This window comes from Arvicola amphibius, chromosome 2 (genome assembly GCF_903992535.2).
Source record: "Arvicola amphibius chromosome 2, mArvAmp1.2, whole genome shotgun sequence".
Taxonomy (NCBI): Eukaryota; Metazoa; Chordata; class Mammalia; order Rodentia; family Cricetidae; genus Arvicola; species Arvicola amphibius.
Genome location: NC_052048.2, coordinates 124,266 through 143,893, shown reverse-complemented (window position 1 = coordinate 143,893; position 19,628 = coordinate 124,266). Strand labels below are relative to the sequence as shown.

At 34.1% G+C, this 19,628-nt stretch overlaps 2 protein-coding genes across 3 annotated transcripts; both read right to left on the bottom strand.

Moving 5' to 3' along the window:
* Positions 1-6,033: 6,033 nt before the first annotated feature.
* LOC119807583 (olfactory receptor 4A5-like) lies at positions 6,034-8,172 on the bottom strand (the record flags this gene model as incomplete). Its single annotated transcript, XM_038319612.1, has 2 exons — positions 7,277-8,172; positions 6,034-6,046 (listed from the first exon to the last, which is right to left on the bottom strand). Coding segments are annotated over exons 1-2 (909 nt in total), but the record flags the coding sequence as incomplete, so codon positions are not given.
* An 8,765-nt stretch (positions 8,173-16,937) lies between these two features.
* LOC119806866 (olfactory receptor 4A8-like) lies at positions 16,938-19,208 on the bottom strand. 2 transcript variants are annotated; one of them, XM_038318927.1, is made up of 2 exons: positions 18,310-19,208; positions 16,938-16,956 (listed from the first exon to the last, which is right to left on the bottom strand). In XM_038318927.1, exons 1-2 carry the CDS (start codon positions 19,206-19,208, stop codon positions 16,938-16,940), a joined length of 918 nt encoding a protein of 305 aa, XP_038174855.1. The 2 variants fall into 2 exon arrangements, with proteins under 2 accessions (XP_038174855.1, XP_038174854.1); XM_038318926.1 differs by lacking the exon at positions 16,938-16,956 and having other exon boundaries at positions 18,285-19,208.
* Between the last annotated feature and the right edge of the window lie 420 nt (positions 19,209-19,628).

Sequence of the window (19,628 nt, the reverse complement as noted above, 5' to 3'; positions counted from 1 at the left end):
GTTTTATTTATGAGTAGAGGAAGCAAAAAATGAAATAGTAAATTAAATGATAATAAATAAATAAAACATAATGTTGTAATATATATTATATACTGTATATATTATATATTATTATATGTATTGTATATAATATATATTATATACAATATATCATATTATATATACTGTGTATATATATTATATATATATATATATATACTGTTGATGTAGGAAGACAGAAGAAATCTTACATTAAAGAAAGAAACTAATAGGAGGAAATAATCAATAAAGAAAGACAGAGAGGGAGGGGAAGAGAGAGAAGATGGGTGCAGGATTGATTTCATATACCAAGTTACCATACCATTCATATGTACACATGCCATGGCATACATGAGGAGGTCAGAGGACAATTTGCAGGAGTCAGTTCTCCTTTTCAATCATGTATGTCCTGGAGGAGGATAAAACTCTAGTCATCAGGTTTCATGGCTGAGTCGTCTCACCAGCCCAGCTCTTTAATACTCCCAAGAACACTAAATGAATTTTCCCTTCCATTTCCCTCATTATTGATTTTCTCCCTGTATTGTATTATTCTGTCATGACACTTTTGTAAGTCCAATTTAAAAAAGAATCTATCCTATTGCCCTATATTACCTTTAAGGATGTACCTACCTCTATTCTATTTTCTTTGTATACTCCCCACTTCACTGAACCTGATAGCTGATTTTGTTCTTCCTCTATTTATTTGTTGTCCTGCTATTTACACCAACTGAAGTAGCAGCAGGCTTAAAAATTATGCTAGTTTCTTTGATTCCCCTCATTTAACTACTGCATCATCATCCTCTAATGCTTAACATATTCAACAATGCTAAGAGAATGTCTCAGTTGAAACTATCAACTGATTGTTCAATGGAAGATCCCCCAAGTAGTTGCTTTGGAAATTAGTTGTTAAGAACAGTAATCAGGAAAATGTATTTCAGATTTTTATAGTGTTAAGACATTCAAAAGCATTACAGTTTTATATGGATCCATACACATTTTAATGATCACAATGTACCCATAATGGGAATGATCATCACAACCTCACAGACAAAATTTTAAAAGACCCTTACAAATAAATATACATCCTTAGTTACCTATGAAGGCATATTCATTCAGCTCAAATTCAGAAGTGTGGTTCCTGATTTCTGGTCCAGAATGATGACTACTTCACTCATTGATTCCACTTCTTAAGAGAGATCAAAATGACACAAGTGGTATTCTGGATTTTGAAATGCTTCCAGCTAATTAATTCTCTTCATGCTTGCAAGAATTCAGACTGAACAGTTTCAGAAAAAAAATGAAGTATTACTTTTTAACCTTGTTAGGATTTTTCAACAGAATATTTAGAATATCTTATAACTGCAAAACTTTGGTATTGATTTGCAACACAGAAATCTGAAATCTTTCTTTTTCAAAATTTCTTGAAATAGTAAATAAATATTAAATATTCATGCTGAGGCTACATAGGTAAATTTTGTTGGAGACCATAAATACTTAATAAAAATAATTGTAATTATGTTTTATACAAAAATTAAAATAATGAAAAAACCTTTGAAACACTGGGGTCTCAGATATACTAGCCTGTAAATGCAGTTGAACTTAGGTTGCCTGAAGGGTAGAAATAGTCTTAATCTGTATTCCTTCATTCTTATTTGAGTTTATCATTTCTGATTTTAAAAGCCCAGCTCCATGAATACTGATAGAGACAAACATTCTAAGGGAAGAGCAAAGTCTGTAGATGTTTTATATAACACACCATGAAAAACTATCCTACATTGGTATCTCCAATGGTAATTTTCCTCTAATTAGATTCATTGGGACCTTATTTGTAATTCTGAGGATAGGCTATGCATCTCCTCAGATATCCCCAAAGACAACCACTATAGACTTATAGAAACATAGCCTTTGAGGAAAATATCATGAGTGAACAACTTGAGGACAAATTACCAAATAATAATGTCCAATCTTGGCCAATAAAAAGAATGTATAAAATTTCATGTATAAAAATCACTGTGGGTATATTATTTAACTTTTTCTTTATCCATTGATAATTGATCACACAGCAAAAACATGAGGAATATTAATTTCAAACTAGTTACCAAAGGCTTAATTCAAATGTAGATATGTTCCTTGAGGGAAAAAGTTCAAGTTTATATAGCTTTAGAGAACAGTTGGCAGATTGTGTTTTAGTGCAGAGGTAGAGAGAGAGAAAACAAGTCGGAGACTATGTCTTTGAAATACCTCAGAAAATAGTCACTAAAATGGATCCTGAAGTCACTAGTCATGAGTCTATAACATATACTGATACATATTTCAAAGAATTTCAATCAATCAAAATAAATATCAGTAGGAATTCAGTTATAAATTGATAGCAAAATTAAGACTAAAATTTAACCAATTGTTTACAAATATAGCAATAAAATCTGTACATCTCCACTGGAATATACTTCTTGAATGAAAATTTCTACAAAAAGTAAAGTGCACATAGTAGTGCATATAATGAAATTGTATATAGTCATGTTTTAGTAGTATCAACCATATTGTTTACTTTTTTCAAGTCTACTAGTTTTATTGGTATAAAATTTAAAATTAGTAGTTTCATGTATTTCAAGTATACTACTGATATTTGGTTAAATGTATACACAATAAAGTGACTATGATAAGTAAGTCAATAATACACTGATCTTTCAGGTGATTGATTATTTCCAGTTATCATGTTATTGACTACTGTTTTAGTCAGGGTTCTCTAGAGAAACATAATGGATTGAATGAATATAATATAAGGAGATTGGATTGATTTATAGGCTGTGGTCCATGTGGTCCAACAATAGCTATATTTTAATGTAAAATACTGAATCTGATAGTTGTTCCATCCCCAGAGTTAGATATCTCAGCTGATCTTCAGTATATGTGAAATCCCAAAGAAAATGTTTCTAATGCTATTGATGGAATGTTTCATCTATATGATAGATGAACTTGCCAGCAAGCATAAGAGCAAGCAGGCTAAAAAGCAGAAGCCTCCTTTTTTTAATGCCTTTTATGAAAGGAAGACAAGAAGGTATGGCTGAGGTTTAGTGTATGACTTCTTATCCCAATAATTCAGTCTAGAAAAATCCTTCACAGGTATGCTCAACAGCTTGGGTTTTAGTTGATCTCAGATGTAGTCATGATGACAACCAAGATTAGCCATCATAGTTATAATGTAGAATCATTGTTGCTAAGTATTAATATTAAAGCCTTTCACATTGTTCTTTATGTTCTATGCTTTGACAAACATTGTGCTCTGCTCCTATAAGTCTAGAAAACCTCCCACACAACTGAAATAATGCATTATCTGACATTTTGGGCCTGAGATATGAAATATGATTTAGTTTAACAATATAAATTGCAATAATTGGCTGTGTATCTTTTCTCCTTAAGGCTGAATATTTTGTTATTTTATATCACATTGTCCTTATTCATTCCTCAAGGACAAGAAATTTCAGTTTATATATTCAGATTGTTAAAAATAACACAACAGTGAACGTGAACATAGTTCTTTGAAATATGTTCAGTTTTATTTGTCTAAATTAACACTAGTAGGATTTCTTGATAATGAATATTTTCATTTTTAAAATATTTTACTTTTAATGATTTATACACTTTCTTCCATGAAAGTTTACATACACATGGAAGTAGATGCCCACAGTGCTGATGAGGGAGCTGCGACATGGGAAACGGGAACTGAACCTGGCTCATCCTCATCATTTTTTTTCTTTCCCAAACTTATTTCCATACATCAAGAACATCATTTTATTTTGATTTTATTTATATAATTTATGTATTATTTTGGAGTTTTGTTCTGTTTATAAAGGGTCTACAATGGAACTCTAGTTGGTCTTGAATTGGGTACACAATTGTTTCAGTCTCCCAAATTCTAGACTGATGCCACCAAGCCTAGACCTTCTGCCTTTTGACGGCAACTGTTCCAGCAGATGTGAAATGACATCTACTTTCAGCTATTATTTTTAGTTCCCTGATGATTAGTAACATGGTGAAAGATTTAGTGGATACTTTGGCCATTTGCTAGTCTCCTAATAATGTATTTTGAAAATGAATACACTGGAGTTTTGTAATGTATTTGGTTTTGTTGTTGTCAGGTTTTGTTTTTCTTTTTTCTTTTTTCACTTTTTAGATTTATTTTTTATTTTTGAGTTTATAATTGCATCATTTCTCCTTTTCTCCATCCAAACAAGGTCATATATTCTCTTTGCTCTCTTTCAAATACGTGACTTTTTTCATTATTTGTTTTCATTTTTGATTCTGGATGTCATGTAGATGACCTTGAACTCATTAATCCCCTGTTTCCACTTCCAAGGTGCTTGGATTAAAAATATACTATAATTTCCAGACAGGTTTGTTTTGTGTTGCTTGCATAATACTTAGACTTTAACTAGGGTTTCACATATGCCATGCAAGCACCCTATTATGGAACTATAGGTCCAACTGAGTTTTATTTACCCTAAGTAAGAAAATGAACTCATGTCATTTTAAGAAAATGGATAAAACTTCCAGCATATATAACCAATATATTATTGTAAAAACTGTATAATAATAATAATAATAATAATAATAATAATTAATAATAATATAAGCACATAGTCTGTGAATTAATTGAATTTATCATACCTGCTTTAGAAAGAAAAGAATATAACAGATATCTGAGAAAAATTTTCTATCCAAAAAACATGCATCTACTAACTGATAAAATGGCCAAATAATGGTTCACAAAATGATACAATTTTTATGAGCCAGCTTCTCCCTCCCATTTATCATCATTGAGTTTCTTAGATGGTAGATGAATGTGACTACTAGATGAATGTATGAGGTCCATTGAGATCTAACACAAAGTTTATAGTTTGTGTTACTCCTTTGAAATGTATTATTTGCTGCTAAAAGGACATCAATATACAGACAGGAATGACCATTTTTAATGAAGACATTTTTGTAGGAAAATACCAAATGAATCCCCATGCATTTAAAGAATAACTCAGAGACACTTAGAATTATTGATTGAGGTCTTCCAGTTTTAAATATTAATTATATATTTGACATATTTAGAGTTATTGATTGAGTTGACAGAGCTTTTCCAAGGAGGGTTGCCCTCTTCTGGAGAGAGGTTGAAGCAGAGAGGATGGGATTTCATAAGGGAGTTGAGGAAGAGATTTGGAGGAAAGGAGGGAGGGAAATTTGCTGTCAGTATATACAAAAACTAAAATATTTTTTAAAAATAAATAAATGAATGAAAAAATAAAAAGTAACAATTGCTCTTATCCCCAAGTGCTCTCCAGTCTGAGTAAATAAAATATTATTTTCAAAATAAGATAGAGTAAAAAAGGAAATAGATAAGCAAATAAGCAAAATATAGAAATTACTATATTAAAAGGGGGTTGTTCATAAAATGAAACCCTTAGATAAGGGTTGGTAAGAACACAAAATTGCATAGCTATGTCTGAAAACACTACTTTGCAATCCATGCCATATTTAAGGATAGGAGTTTATGAACACCTGTGTGACTAAAAAAATATTTCCTTCTGATGTAGGAAGTATTGACCTTAGTCAAGATAGAATCAACCTACATAATAATGAATCTGTGTATAAATAAAGAAGAAAACAATATTTAGTAAAAACACACTGTGACATGCATTTCAGCCTTTAAAAAGAGGAACACCATTAATTTGTAGCAACAATGAATGACTTGAGTTTTGTGCAGGGTGATAGATGTGGATCTATTTTCATACTTCTACAAGTTGACATCCAGTTATGCTAGCACCATTTAATCCAAATGGATTAAAGACCTCAATATAAATCTGACCACACTGAACCTGATAGAAGAGTATCTGATAGAAAGAGTACCTGATAGAAAGTGGGAAGTAGCCTGCAATTTATGGGCACAGGAGACTACTTCCTACTTATAACCTCAATAGCACAGACAATAAGAACAACAATTAATAAATGGGGCCTCCTGAAACTGAGAAGCTTCTGTAAAGCAAAGGACACAGACAATTATATAAAAAGGCAACCTTCTGAATGGAAGAAGATCTTCATCAACTCCACCAGTTACTTACACAAAGTACTTTCAATGGTTTTATTACCAATGTATATGTAAAATACAAAAATCTATAAATAAGTTGCATGTGTTTCGAATATGCATAATCATATTTTAAAGGATGAATGTTCTAAGACACATTTTCAAATAGTAAATTATTTTACCAAATGTCTAGCCTTGTTCATTCTACACAACTTTATCTACTATTAAATATCATCTCAATAGCAGAAGTTAAGACTATAAGTACTAAAATAAGATTGTATTCAGAATATGGATGAACTAACACGGCTGTAGACTAAAAACAAAATCTAAAATTTAAAAATGTATATATAAGTTTAAATCTATAAATAAAATATTCAAGTAAAATATAATATTTATTAAAAACACTTTTTATAATAAACAACATTTTCTTTTCTTGATTTATTTAATAACAAATAATTATTATATACACTTATTTTTTAAAAAAATTGAAAAAGATATATTGGTAACTAGTGACAAAAAATAAAAATGGGTTCATAACTTGGCATAATATGGTTTTTAAATAATAGTTATTCTGTCAACAAAAACTGTAATCTTTTGCTATCTTCAACTGAATCTCATATAATCAAACTATTCATATCTTTAGCTAATCATATCATCTATCATTAGAGTACATGAAATGAAAAATGTGTTAAAATTGGCCCAGAAAAAAAGAAGAAACCCTGAAACAGTGCACAGGTATTAAAATCTGCCATGAAAATTATATTACACTAGAAATGTATAGTATGTATTTAGTTTAGAAAAATTTTTCCAGGAATTTATCTAGGAGTTGCTCTCATTGATTTCTCATAAATGCACATGATCATAATTTCAAAATCTTGATTAGCTGACTGATTAGAAAATAATAAACACCTTTTCTATGCCCTATCTAAAATTATTTTAAAAATATTTAAAAGATTAGCTAAGTTTTTTCTTAATATGTAATATTCAAAATTCTATTAGATTAATTTTAATCCCAATAGAAAATTGATTTTTCTCCTCAATGACTTTGTGCAAAGAAAATCATACCTAAAGAATTCTCTGAGCATACTGCATCCTTTGTTAACAGTTATTGTCTATTTGTAGCTTTGAAATTAGTGTGTGTTCAGCAAGGAAACATTCTTAATCTTTCCAGTTAGTCTTCCATACCAAAGTTTTCCCATACAACTCTTCATCTCTGAATTTCTCAGTGTATATATTAAAGGATTTAACATGGGGGTGATAATTGTATAAATTACAGTCAGGGATTTATCAATAGGAAAGTTGGAGACAGGTCTAACATACATGAAAATACAGGGAACAAAGAAGAGGATAACCACCATGATGTGGGAACTGCAAGTGGACAGGGCTTTACGCCTCCCTTCCTCACTATAGGTTTTAAGAGAGTTTAGAATAATCCCATAGGAGACTAGGAGAAGGATAAAGACAGTCATACAAATTGCTCCACCGTTGGCAACCACAGTGAGGCCGATTAAATAAGTGTCAGTACAGGCTAATCCCAGTAATGGGTACATATCACAGATAAAGTGATCAATGACATTGGGGCCACAAAAGGGGAGGTTGTAAACAAAAATAACTTGAACAAAAGAGTGGGCAAAACCTCCAGCAAAGGCTGTCACTAGTAGAAGAATGCAAACCCGACGATTCATGATGGTCATATAATGCAGTGGTTTACAGATGGCTACGTAGCGGTCATAGGCCATGAAAACCAGAAGAAAAACCTCAGCACCACCAAATAAGTGCTCTACAAAGAGCTGGCCTATGCAGGCTGAAACTGAAATTGTTTTTCTGCTGCAGATCAAGTCCATAATCAACTTTGGTGAGAAGGCAGTGGAATAAATAGCATCCATGAGTGACAAGCATGCAAGGAAGAAGTACATTGGGGAGTTCAGTGAGGGGCTAACAATCACTGTCCCCACAATAAGCAGGTTGCCCACCATTGTCACAATGTAGATGAGTAAAAACATGACAAACAATGCTTTTCTTCCTGCAGAATCCCCTGTGAGACCTAGCAGGATAAATTCTGTCACATTGTTGTTCTGCTCCATTTAGTCTGACAAGAGAAGATCCAGAGATAATACCTCAGGAAAACACCTGTAATAAAATTGTGATCAGGGCCAAGAAACATTTTATCTTATAACCAACAGCATCCTCAGTTTTTAGATTTGAATCCCAATTGGGTTTTGAAAAGCATATAGCAAATTTATTTTCCTCGGAGCATCATTGATATGTTGATAATGCTATTTTTCTTTTGTTGATTTTGTTGAGCCCCAGCAAACAGGTTTGTTGTCATGACTTAGGTTGATCTTTGTATCTGAGACCAAACAAAAGTTCTGCAGTTATTGATATGCTTAGACTTCTTGTTTAAAATATTATTTTTCACAAATGTCAACAATAACATAAGAAGGGCATTAATGTTAAGAAATCCATACTGTTGGTTGAATATAAAACTAGAGTACATCAAGTGACATAATGTCTATCATTTGAGTTTGGTGTTATTTTGTAGTAAATATATTCATAATACTATGCAACCTCCAGACAGCTCTACTCCAGGCACATCCATTTCTAAGCTATGATACTGTATCTTTACAATCTGTCCTAAACATCTCAAATGACTTTGTTCTTTAGAGATTTCATATTAAGTTTCAAGGAACTTGGCTTTAACTGTATCAAAAAGTTATAATACAATATTTAAAATGGTGGGCATATCATCTGATTCATTTTAAAGATTTGATTTCTATTAAAATTGTCTTAGTTTTATACTTAAAGTATCAACATAATTCTTGAAATTTTATTTAACAAATAACTTATTATATCTCACAAAATAATTTCAATTATTTTCAATAATTTCAATCTAAGTCATAGAAGGCAACTCTGTATGTATGTCCCAACAACTTTGGATCATTTTAAGGTTTACAAATAAAAGTCCATATCAAGTTTCTAGAACATAATACATATTTATTTCTTTACATTCTGACACTTCTCTTAATAAAATACATTTAATAATGAACCAAACATAATTTTATTTATTTCTTATAATCATATATAATACTATAAATAAGATGATGTGATATTTTCTATTGTTACACATGTAATAACATAATACTTATTATTTGACCTTGTAGAAATTAAACAATAATCACATTCTAACACTGGATACAACAAAAGATGCACATTCCAGTTAACTTATTGCTATGACGCCTTAAATATTTTATTCAGAAATCACCAAAGAGACTAATAAGCCATTGGTTTTGTTCATTATAAGAATACTTTAGCATCATTCGGCCTCTATTACTGCATATGTATCTCATCATGTGCATATCATATATTTGTTAAGATTTTATCTGGATTTTTCTGTTCACAACATAATTTTTATATTCTGTGGAGTAGTTAGGTACTTTTTCTTGCCAAGATTCAGATCATTTTCTCTAGAGAATTTTCAGGGAAAGAAAGTAGCTGAGGAGTGATTGATTTACTAATCTGAATTTGTTTCAATTGTTCTAACTGCAGTTAAAACCGCACAAAGAAGGAAGAGGTCATAACTGTTTTACTCAAAAATATTCTAGCAAAATTCAGTCTTACCATGATGGCCAGATTCTCTCTGCCCAAGAATTTCCATGGCATGAAGGCTAAGAAATTGCAACTTCTGTGTGTTTTAGTCTGTGTTCTAATTTTTAGAAGATGGTCCAGATAGTTCTAAGCCTTAGTAGGGGCAAATATTTCATCAGAGTCTCAAACTGAGGGATAAAGCTATATGACTCATAGCTGCTGGGAGATTGAGAGTTAGTTGTTGATTTTAGGGATGTGTCTCCAGTAGGTCTAATCAGCTCCAGTGGATGGCCACACACCCTGGAGTATATAGACAGCCTTAATTGCACTCAATGGGGTAAAAAATAGATGAAGGAGCACACATTTTTGTGTGAATATGGAATGAGAGTGGATCTGGGACAAAAATGAGAAAAGAGCAAGCTATGATCAAACTACTAAGAACAAAATTCTCAAAGATTTAACATAAACATATTTTAAGAGAAAATTTCATTAAATAGTGTTATATATAATGTTGGAAGGAATTTTTTACTTTCCTAAGAATGAAATGACGCACTTTCTTAGAGTCATCCACCCGCTTTTGGCTCTTACTGTCTTCTTCCCTCCTCTTCCACAAAGCTCTCTGAGCCCTGAGAGGAGGAATTGATGAGAATACCCAGTATGGAGTGTTCCAAAATCTCTCACTCTCACATTGATCTCTGTATTAGTTCCTATGTGATGAAGGAAGAAATGTCTCCGATGATGGCTGAGCAAGGCACTGATCTATGAGTATAGCAGAACATCTGTATGAGTAGGTTCTTTAGTAGAATAGTACAGTTTGGTTTTCCCCAAAACATTATGACTGATCCACATGTGAACTCAAAGTATCTGTGGCAGCATACACAGACTCTACACATATTCAAGACAAATGTTGTCCATGCACTGAGGGGAGTATCTAAATACAAAATCACATTCCTTTTGTCAAGAAGATATTTGCAACTGATACCCACTTGCAAGGGAAAAATTAGTTTTCTCCAGTGGGGTCTTACTTTGTATAGTAACCACATTTCAGGGCAGGTCCTGTGCAACAAGGTCAATACAAAATGGCGTTTCTATAGACTTTTGTCTCATTTCTTTGTTTGTATTTTTTTCTTCTACTGGTCTTTTGTCTGTATGATTTCTGAACTTGTGTTTTTGTAGTGTGTGTGTATATATGTATTTCTTGTACTTTTTCCTTTATTTTTATTTTAATCTAGCTTGTTTCGTTGTTTGCCTTATAAAAATGAAGGAAATGGCAAGGAAGTAGGTAGGAAGGAAAAAGGATCTGGGAAAAGTTAGGGGAGAATAAACAGTGATCAGAATATATTGTATAAGAACATCAATAAAAAGCAATCACCTGAGTTAGGAAACTTCCATTATTCTAAAATAGTCAAGCCCCGCCCCCCACATTTCCTCTCACTTTACTATAGTACACTGTCTATGAAACAGAGATACGCTAGTGACCAATATTTTATTTCTTTTTACTTCTTCTTTCCCATCCTTACTTTCCATATTCTTGCCCTCATAATTCAGATCTGCAGCACCTATGACATCGTGGCCATCAAACCAGGCTTTACTACTTCCTGCTTTTACTTTTCTTCCATATACTCCACTTTCACTTAGAAACTGCTGATTTCTCTGGAAGGCCTGATTAAAATTCTTCTGTTTTCTCTTAGGGTGTGAACAGTCTCTCCATGACCTATGGGATATGAGATGAATTTGTGCTTGGACACAGCTCTTACACAGAGGTGCTCTTATTGGAGGGATGAAGGCAACAATCTGAAAGGGCAGAAGAAGAGAAATGATAGGTATATGAGCAAATAAAATAATATATATGTATGCCTGAAATATCACAATGACATACATAGCTTTTACTTTGTCTACAATATTAATAAAAAATTAAGACTATAAAATATATAATAAAAGTTTTGACAATACTATATTCTCACGAAATATAAATAATTGTATAAGAAGCAGAAATTTAGATGTTTTAAAACTTTGCCCAAGAGAATGAAAGTTTAAATGCAAAGTACCCAAAATTATGGGGCAAATAAAGGTTGTTCTGAGAGGCAAGTTCATAGCACTACATGCTTACATGTACTGGAATGATTTCATATTAGTAACTTAACAGTATACCTGAAGCTCTAGAACAAAAAAAAGAAGTATTGCCCCAAATAGTAGAGAGCAAGAAATAAACTCAGGATTAAAATCAATTTAAGAAAAATATAGAAATACAAACAATAAATGAAACAAAGAATTGATTCTTTGTGAAACTAAATAATATTGACAATCCTTTAACTAAATTGTCCAAAAAGCCAAAGGAAGAGATTAAATTAACAGAAATAGAGATTAAAAGAGGGACATAAAAACAGAAACCAATGATAAAGAAAGAATCAAAGGTTTATACTTTAATAATATGCCAACAAATTGGAAAATCTAAAAGAAATGGATAAATTTTGTATATACCACCTAACAAATTAAACCAAGTTCAGATAAACTTCTGGACAGTGGTGGTGCAGACTTTTAATCCCAGAACTCTGGAGGCAAAGGCAGGCAGATCTCTGAGTTCAAGGCCAGTGCGGTCTATAAAACAAGTTCTAAAAGAGACAGGGCTACCAAAGGAAACATTTTCTCAAAATAGAAGAAGGAGCATGGGGAGATGAATAAAAGGAAGAAGAAAAGGAAGAAAAAGAGGAAGAATAAGGATGGATACATTCTTGAGATCTGAAGCTTGCAGCACCATAATGATGGAAACAGGAGAAAGAAAGCAATCAGGCAGTTTTTAGCTAGAACTTTAATATTTGGTCATTCTTCCTCTGGTACTCAACAATCTCATCCTTGGCCAGAAGCCATAAATGTCCTTTCATTTAAAGGCAGTTTGGTCCTGGCCAGAGTGCCAGAAAAGTCTAGAGATACTAGTTCCTGTTATCTTTTCTTGAATAATCTCTAGAGAGAAAATACTTGATTAGCACAACAAATGTAGTTAACTTTCAAGTGACATGGACTTTATTACTATTAACAGTTATTGTTACAAAATACTTAGATAAGGCAGATCATGTGGACCAGTGTAAAGATGGAGTCATCCCTACCCCAGTAGAACACTGTCCTATTCTAACAGTGAAAGAACCTATCCAAGAATCTTTGAGATTTAAAACTTCAGAATCTGTTGCAGTTAACATCAAAATTGTTGAAAAACCAACTAAGCATAGTTCTGCACATTTGAACAGAGTTGAGACATTTAATTTATGTCATTATCTCTGTGGAGCTATAGTGAATTTAGTCCATTCATTTGATTCCTTATTCTAATCCATTGTTAGTGGAATAACTTTTCCTGTCCACAGGAAATCAATCAATTACAACAGTGTCTAGAGCTTTCAATGTTGTCTCCCGTAATTGTTGACATTCAGTCCACTGGGCACATTAGTTGTAAATGGATCTTCTTTGTCACAAAAGCCTCATAGACACCACTAAAAATTAACTATTTCAGAATACAGATGAATCTAACAAACTTCTGGAGGCATTACCATCCCTGACTTCAAACTTTATTACAGAGCTACAGTATTGAAAACAGCTTGGTATTGGCATAAAAACAGAGGAGTCGACCAATGGAATCGAATAGAAGACCCAGATCTTAACCCACAAACCTATGAACACCTGATTTTTGATAAAGAAGCCAAAAGTACACAATGGAAGAAAGAGGGCATCTTCAACAAATGGTGCTGGCATAACTGGATGTCAACCTGTAGAAGAATGAAAGTAGATCCATATCTATCACCATGCACAAAACTCAAATCCAAATGGATTAAAGACCTCAATATTAATCTGAACACACTGAGCTTGATAGAGGAGAAAGTGGGAAGTACTCTACAACAAATGGGCACAGGAGACGGTTTCCTACTATAACCCCAGCTGCACAGACATTAAGGGCAACATTGAATAAATGGGACCTCCTGAAGCTGAGCAGCTTCTGTAAAGCAAAGGACACTGTCACTAAGACAGTGGGAAGATCTTTTTATATCTTACTAGCAGCCTAACCTGGTAATGTATAAGAGTCTCTCAGGTGGTTTAAAGGCATGAAGGGGTCATGGAGAGCCTCTGAGGTTTGGCACTGTGAGAGGCCCCGATAGGCCAATGGAGATGATGCAGCCACGGTATTAGTGGAAGCCTCAGGATAGAAGGGATCATGGAGAGAAGTGGAAGCTTGGTTGGCTCCATGAAGAGAGTCCCAGAGTGGCTATTGGAGGCAGCCTCATTGTATCAAGGAACCCCATCCTTTTTGAAGATGCCAGTACCATGGTATGACCAGCAGGAACAGCAGCAGCTATGGGGTGGAGACAGCCCAATTCAGTGCTGCAGAGGGTGAAGCCCGAGAAGGGACCTAATCTCTTTGGAGCAGAACGGAAGATTGTGAGTGGATTCTAGACAATGGATATTGAGTTATTGTAAGGATATGAAAAATTTAAGGAACTTTTTGCTTGCTTAATAGCTAATTAGGACACTGTGTTTAAATGCAAGGCGTCTATGTTTGATTAAAATCAGGATGTCTAGCTAGGGTGCTGAGCTCACCACAAAGTGCTCCAGGCATTCGGGCACCAGGTCACCTGTTAACTCCTAGCTTTGTGGTCCATCAGGGAGCAGAAATTCGGGTAAGGCTTTGGGGAGGGAATCCCTGCTAGACATAACTGGTAGTTGCTAGACATAACCACTTTGGGGAGGGGGCTTTTTAGAGTTAAGACACACCTGCTGTTACTTAAGACTAACTCCTTTGACACAAAATGATCCTGGTTTGTGGTTTTTGCCTATATAATGTCAACCCCAAATGATGAGGGGGCTCTCCTCTGTACTGCTCTGTGACCAGCAGGGGAGGAGACCGCAGACTGCCTGAATAGAACTCCGTATAAACCTTGCTTTTTTATTCTGGAAAAAAAAAACATAAATATTTGTCCTTAAACCCACAGATAAGTATACTTTTCACAGCTCAGTAGATAGAGACAATTACAGAAAACTACACTCATTCAAAATACAGAGTTGTAGAGACAAGTGTCAAAGGATACATCTTCAAAACATTCCTGAACTTAAGGCTCAAGAACACTGTAAAAAAAAGATTGTGGAAAGATTCTAAGAATCAGAAGATCAGAGAGTTTACAGTGAGATTGTGTCTACTAGTAATGTCAAAATCTCACCAACATGACTGCTCAAACATGACCTACAAAATTAGGCCATAGACATACAAAACTTGATAGATAAAAGCCAAGTACACTTCAACCCTATACTAAGAACTGCAGTCAAATAAAAAGTGCTGAGAGTGAGAGAAATAGTCTCGTCTGGGAGAAGCATACCAACTGGTTACCAAAGACAATAGTCATCCCTGAACATACAAATATAAGTAACCTAATACAGACAAAGTTTACACATACAGTATATGTTTATATTCATATATATTTATACATATATGCATGCAATAACAATTAATCACATAAAGAGTCCATGAATTTTAAAGAGAGCAAGGAAGTGTGTATGAGACAAGTTTGAGGGAGGAAAGTGAAGTGAAATACTTTCTAATTATATTATAATCCCCAAAACTTTGGGATTAAGTCAAATTTATCATTATGGATAATGATGCATGATGGGTTCAACACAGGTAAATCAATAAACTTAATGTACCAATAAAAGGACTGCCAAAAAACCCCACATGATCATCACATTAGATTCAGAAAGATCTTTGACAAAATCCACCACCCTTTTATGGTAAATGTACAAAAATGCTAGGAATTGCAATGGACATACCACTTCTGTTAAAGGGACATAGAAATAATAAGATTCGAATTACATATTACTATAATTATAGATCAATTTATTGCTCAGTTCTCATCAGAGAAACTTCTTCTTGTAGTAGATGAGAAATAGAACACTCATACCTACAACTGACCTGTGTGAGAGTGATGTAGGAGGGTCTTCTATCTATCTGTTGCTTTCATTGGTTAATTAATAAAGAAAACTGCTTGGCCTGATGATAGGTCAGAACACAAATAGGCAGGGAAGACAGAACAGAATCGTGGGAGAAAGAAAGCAGAGTCATGAATATGCTATGAAGCTCTGGCCTACGATGGACATAAGTTAGAATCTTCCTGGTAAACCACCACTTTGTGGTACTGTACAGATTATTAAAAATGGGTTAATCAAGATGTGACAGTTAGCCAAGAAGAGGCTAGAAATAATGGGCCAGGCAGTAATTTAATTAATACAGATCTCTGTGTACTTATTTGGGGTGTAAAGCTAGCTGGGACGAAAAGCATGCCTGCTCGCCTCATCGCTACATGAGAGAGTAAGACATTTGGAGTACTCAACTCTAAATGGTATGTCTTCATCAAACCCCTATCCTCAAGGCTCAGAGATCTACTTGGAAAAGGAGTGATGAAGATTGTAAGAGCCAGATGTGATGAAATATTCCAAGAAAAGTATATCTTCTAGACACAACAGGCTGGAGACATATATGAACACAAGAGCTTGGGTCAGAACATCCAAGACCTTCACAAACTCAAATTAGAAAAAATTCCAACACATAAATAGGAAGTGAACACAAAATTCCATCCCTAAACACGGAGATATTTGTAACTGATACTTCCTGCCTGAAAAGGGAAATATGTTATTTCTAAAAGAGTATTGTTGAATATATAACCACATTAAACATCAGACCTCACTCCCAAAAGTAGTTGACCAATATCAAAGGGCTCCATATTTTAATGTTTTAATTGTTTGGATTGATATTTTTGTCTTAGTAGATTTTCTTGTTTCCTTTGTTTATATTTTTCTTTCTTTTTGAGTGAGAAAGACAGAGAGAATATCAAGTTCAAAGAGTAGGAATGTGGGAAGTTGAAAGCAATCTCCACTGCTCCATTGTTTTTTTTTTTTTTTTTTTTGGTTTTTCGAGACAGGGTTTCTCTGCAGCTTTTTTAGAGCCTGTCCTGGAACTAGCTCTTGTAGACCAGGCTGGCCTCGAACTCACAGAGATCCGCCTGCCTCTGCCTCCCAAGTGCTGGGATTAAAGGCGTGCGCCACCACCGCCCGGCTTCCACTGCTCCATTGTTTTATAATAATTGTGTACTGAGAAAAATTCAGGAATGTTTGCTTATATGGAAAAAATTGAATACATGAAAATAAACTATTTTTAAGTTTATAAGGAAAATATTAAAACAGCTGACTCTAGCTAATTGGAGCTCAATGACTCTGGAATGACATCTGGGGAACCTTATAAGACTAAACTAACCCTCTGAATGTGGGTGACTATTGTGTGGTTTGGGCACTTTGTGGGACCATTGGCTATGGAACCAGTATTAATCCCTATTTCATGAACTGGCTCTCTTGAGCCCATTCCCTATGGGGGAGGGGAACCTGGCTCAGGCTAGATACTGGGGGCAGGGACTTGATCCTACTTCAAGTGATATGACAGACTTTGTTAACTCCCCATTGTAGACCTCACCTTCTCTGAGGACTGAATGGGGTATGGGGTGGGGGGAGGTGGGGTGAGCGATATGAGGGGAGGGTGGGGTAACTGGGGCTGAAAAAAGATTGTTTTTGAAAAATAAAATAGATAAAAAGTAAAATATTGAACTTCAATGTATATTTGAGAACACATTGCTTCTATAATACTTTGTCAGTTATTTCTTCGCTAGAAATTAGAAAGCAATTAAAGCAATTTGAAAAACAATTCTTTAAAGAAACTAGGATAGTCAGGTAGTGGTATCTCACACTTTAATCCTAGCACTGGGGGTGGGGGGAGGCAGAGGCAGGCGGATCTCTGTGAGTTCAAGGTCAGTCTGGTCTACAAGAGCTAGTTCCAAGACTGGCTCCAAAGCTACAGAGAAACCCTGTCTTGAAAACTCAAAAGCAAAAAAGCCTAGGATAGAACTTGTTAAATAGTCAAGAAGATTGTAAAAATTACTTATAACTTAACTTTTAACGTAGCCTTCAAGAACTAGTATCTAATTTCATAACCAGCTGCATATCATATAACAAACTTCATTAAAAGTGTCATAAATAGGCCAAATATGATCTTCAGTCCAAAAACCTGACCTAGAAGGGTAGAGACACTGAGATGAGGAAAGGGAGACATCGCAGAGCAACGTGCATGTTATAGCTATACAAATGTGCCATTCAGACAAATTAATGAATGATTGCTAAGCCCGTCCTTTCTTTTAGTCTCAGAAATTTGTCTATTAGTCATAACTATAAAAAGGTCTGGAGAAAATAATATGAGTGATCACAAATACAAAATATTGTTGTATAATTTTTCAATATATAAAAATAAAATGCTGTGTAATTACTCTGATTTAAATTTCAAAAGAGAATAATTATATTCTTAGGTAATATAGTTTTGTTTTTACATAGGATAAATTCATAGGACCTTTTTTATAATACTAAAATGATGTCATACTGGTTTCAATCTCAAAGGAAAACTTTATTTTTCAAAGGTTTTACATGAAGAAAAGTATCCTAGATAAATACAATCAGTAGATGGTATCATCCTTTGTTATAATTATTTATAACTAAATTTGTTCAAATAACAAAAGTAATTCCACCAAGTAGATGTTCCAGTTTAATCTGTAGATAGCAGTTTACACCAGAGCTTTATCATAGAACTTTTCATCTCTGAATTTCTCAAGGTGTATATTAAAGGGTTCAACATGGGAGTGATAATCGTATAAAAAACAGTAATGTATTTGTCAATAGGAAAGTTATAAACTGGTCTGGCATACATAAAAATACATGGAACAAAAAAGAGAATAACCACCAAGATATGGGAGCTGCAAGTGGATAGGGCTTTGTGCCTCGCCTCATTACTGTGAGTCTTAAGAGATCTTAGGATGATTCCATAGGAACTGAGGAGAAGGATGAAAATCACAATACACATGGCTCCACCATTAGCAATGACAGTGAGGCCAATGAAGTAAGTGTCTGTGCATGCAAGTACCAGTAATGGGGACATGTCACAAATAAAATGATCAATAACATTGGGCCCACAGAAAGGAAGGTTGTATACAAAGACAATTTGAATCAGAGAGTGTGTAAAACCTCCAGTCCAGGCAAATATCAACAAAGTGATGCAAACCCTTCGATTCATGATGGTCAGATAATGCAGTGGCTTACAGATGGCCACATAGCGATCATAGGCCATTGCCACCAGGATGACAATATCGACACCACCAAATAAATGTTCTATAAAGAGCTGGCTCATGCAAGCTGTGAATGAGATAGTCTTTTGATCACAAAGTAAGTCATTAATTAACTTGGGTGAAATGGCAGTAGAGAAAAGACCATCTAAGAATGACAGAGAGGCAAGGAAGAAGTACATTGGGGAGCCCAAGGAGGGGCTGGTAATGACTGTCACCACAATGAGCAGGTTGCCCACCATTGTCACAATGTAGATGAATAAAAACATGACAAATAATGCTTTTCTCCCAACAGGATCCTGAGTGAGACCTAGGAGAACAAATTCTGTGATATTGTTGCTCTCTCCCATCAGCCCCTTCAGCATGCTTGTATCAGAGATGGCAGCTCCTAAGAATAGGACCTACTGGAAATTTAAATATGTGACTTCACTATGACATGAATAACACCTTTATCATTGTTTTCGACTTTGGTAAGTTGCAGTATGAATTTAGTTAACAAGTCTTTGGTTTCTCCAAGAATCTAAATAAAGCTTTCTTTTGAATGTTTTATTTCCTTATGATGAGTTTATCTAGTAGTACTCTGCTTATCATGATTTCATTGACTCTATATTGTATGTATGTATCCATACACTTAGAATTATTTAAAATATATAATTGCACAAATTCATCACAGTTTTCAATAATGACAGAAAAATAATTCCCACTTTAAAAAAAATGGCTTCTATGTTATCACAAATCTTCACTAGCTAAATTAATATAGAAGCAATGAT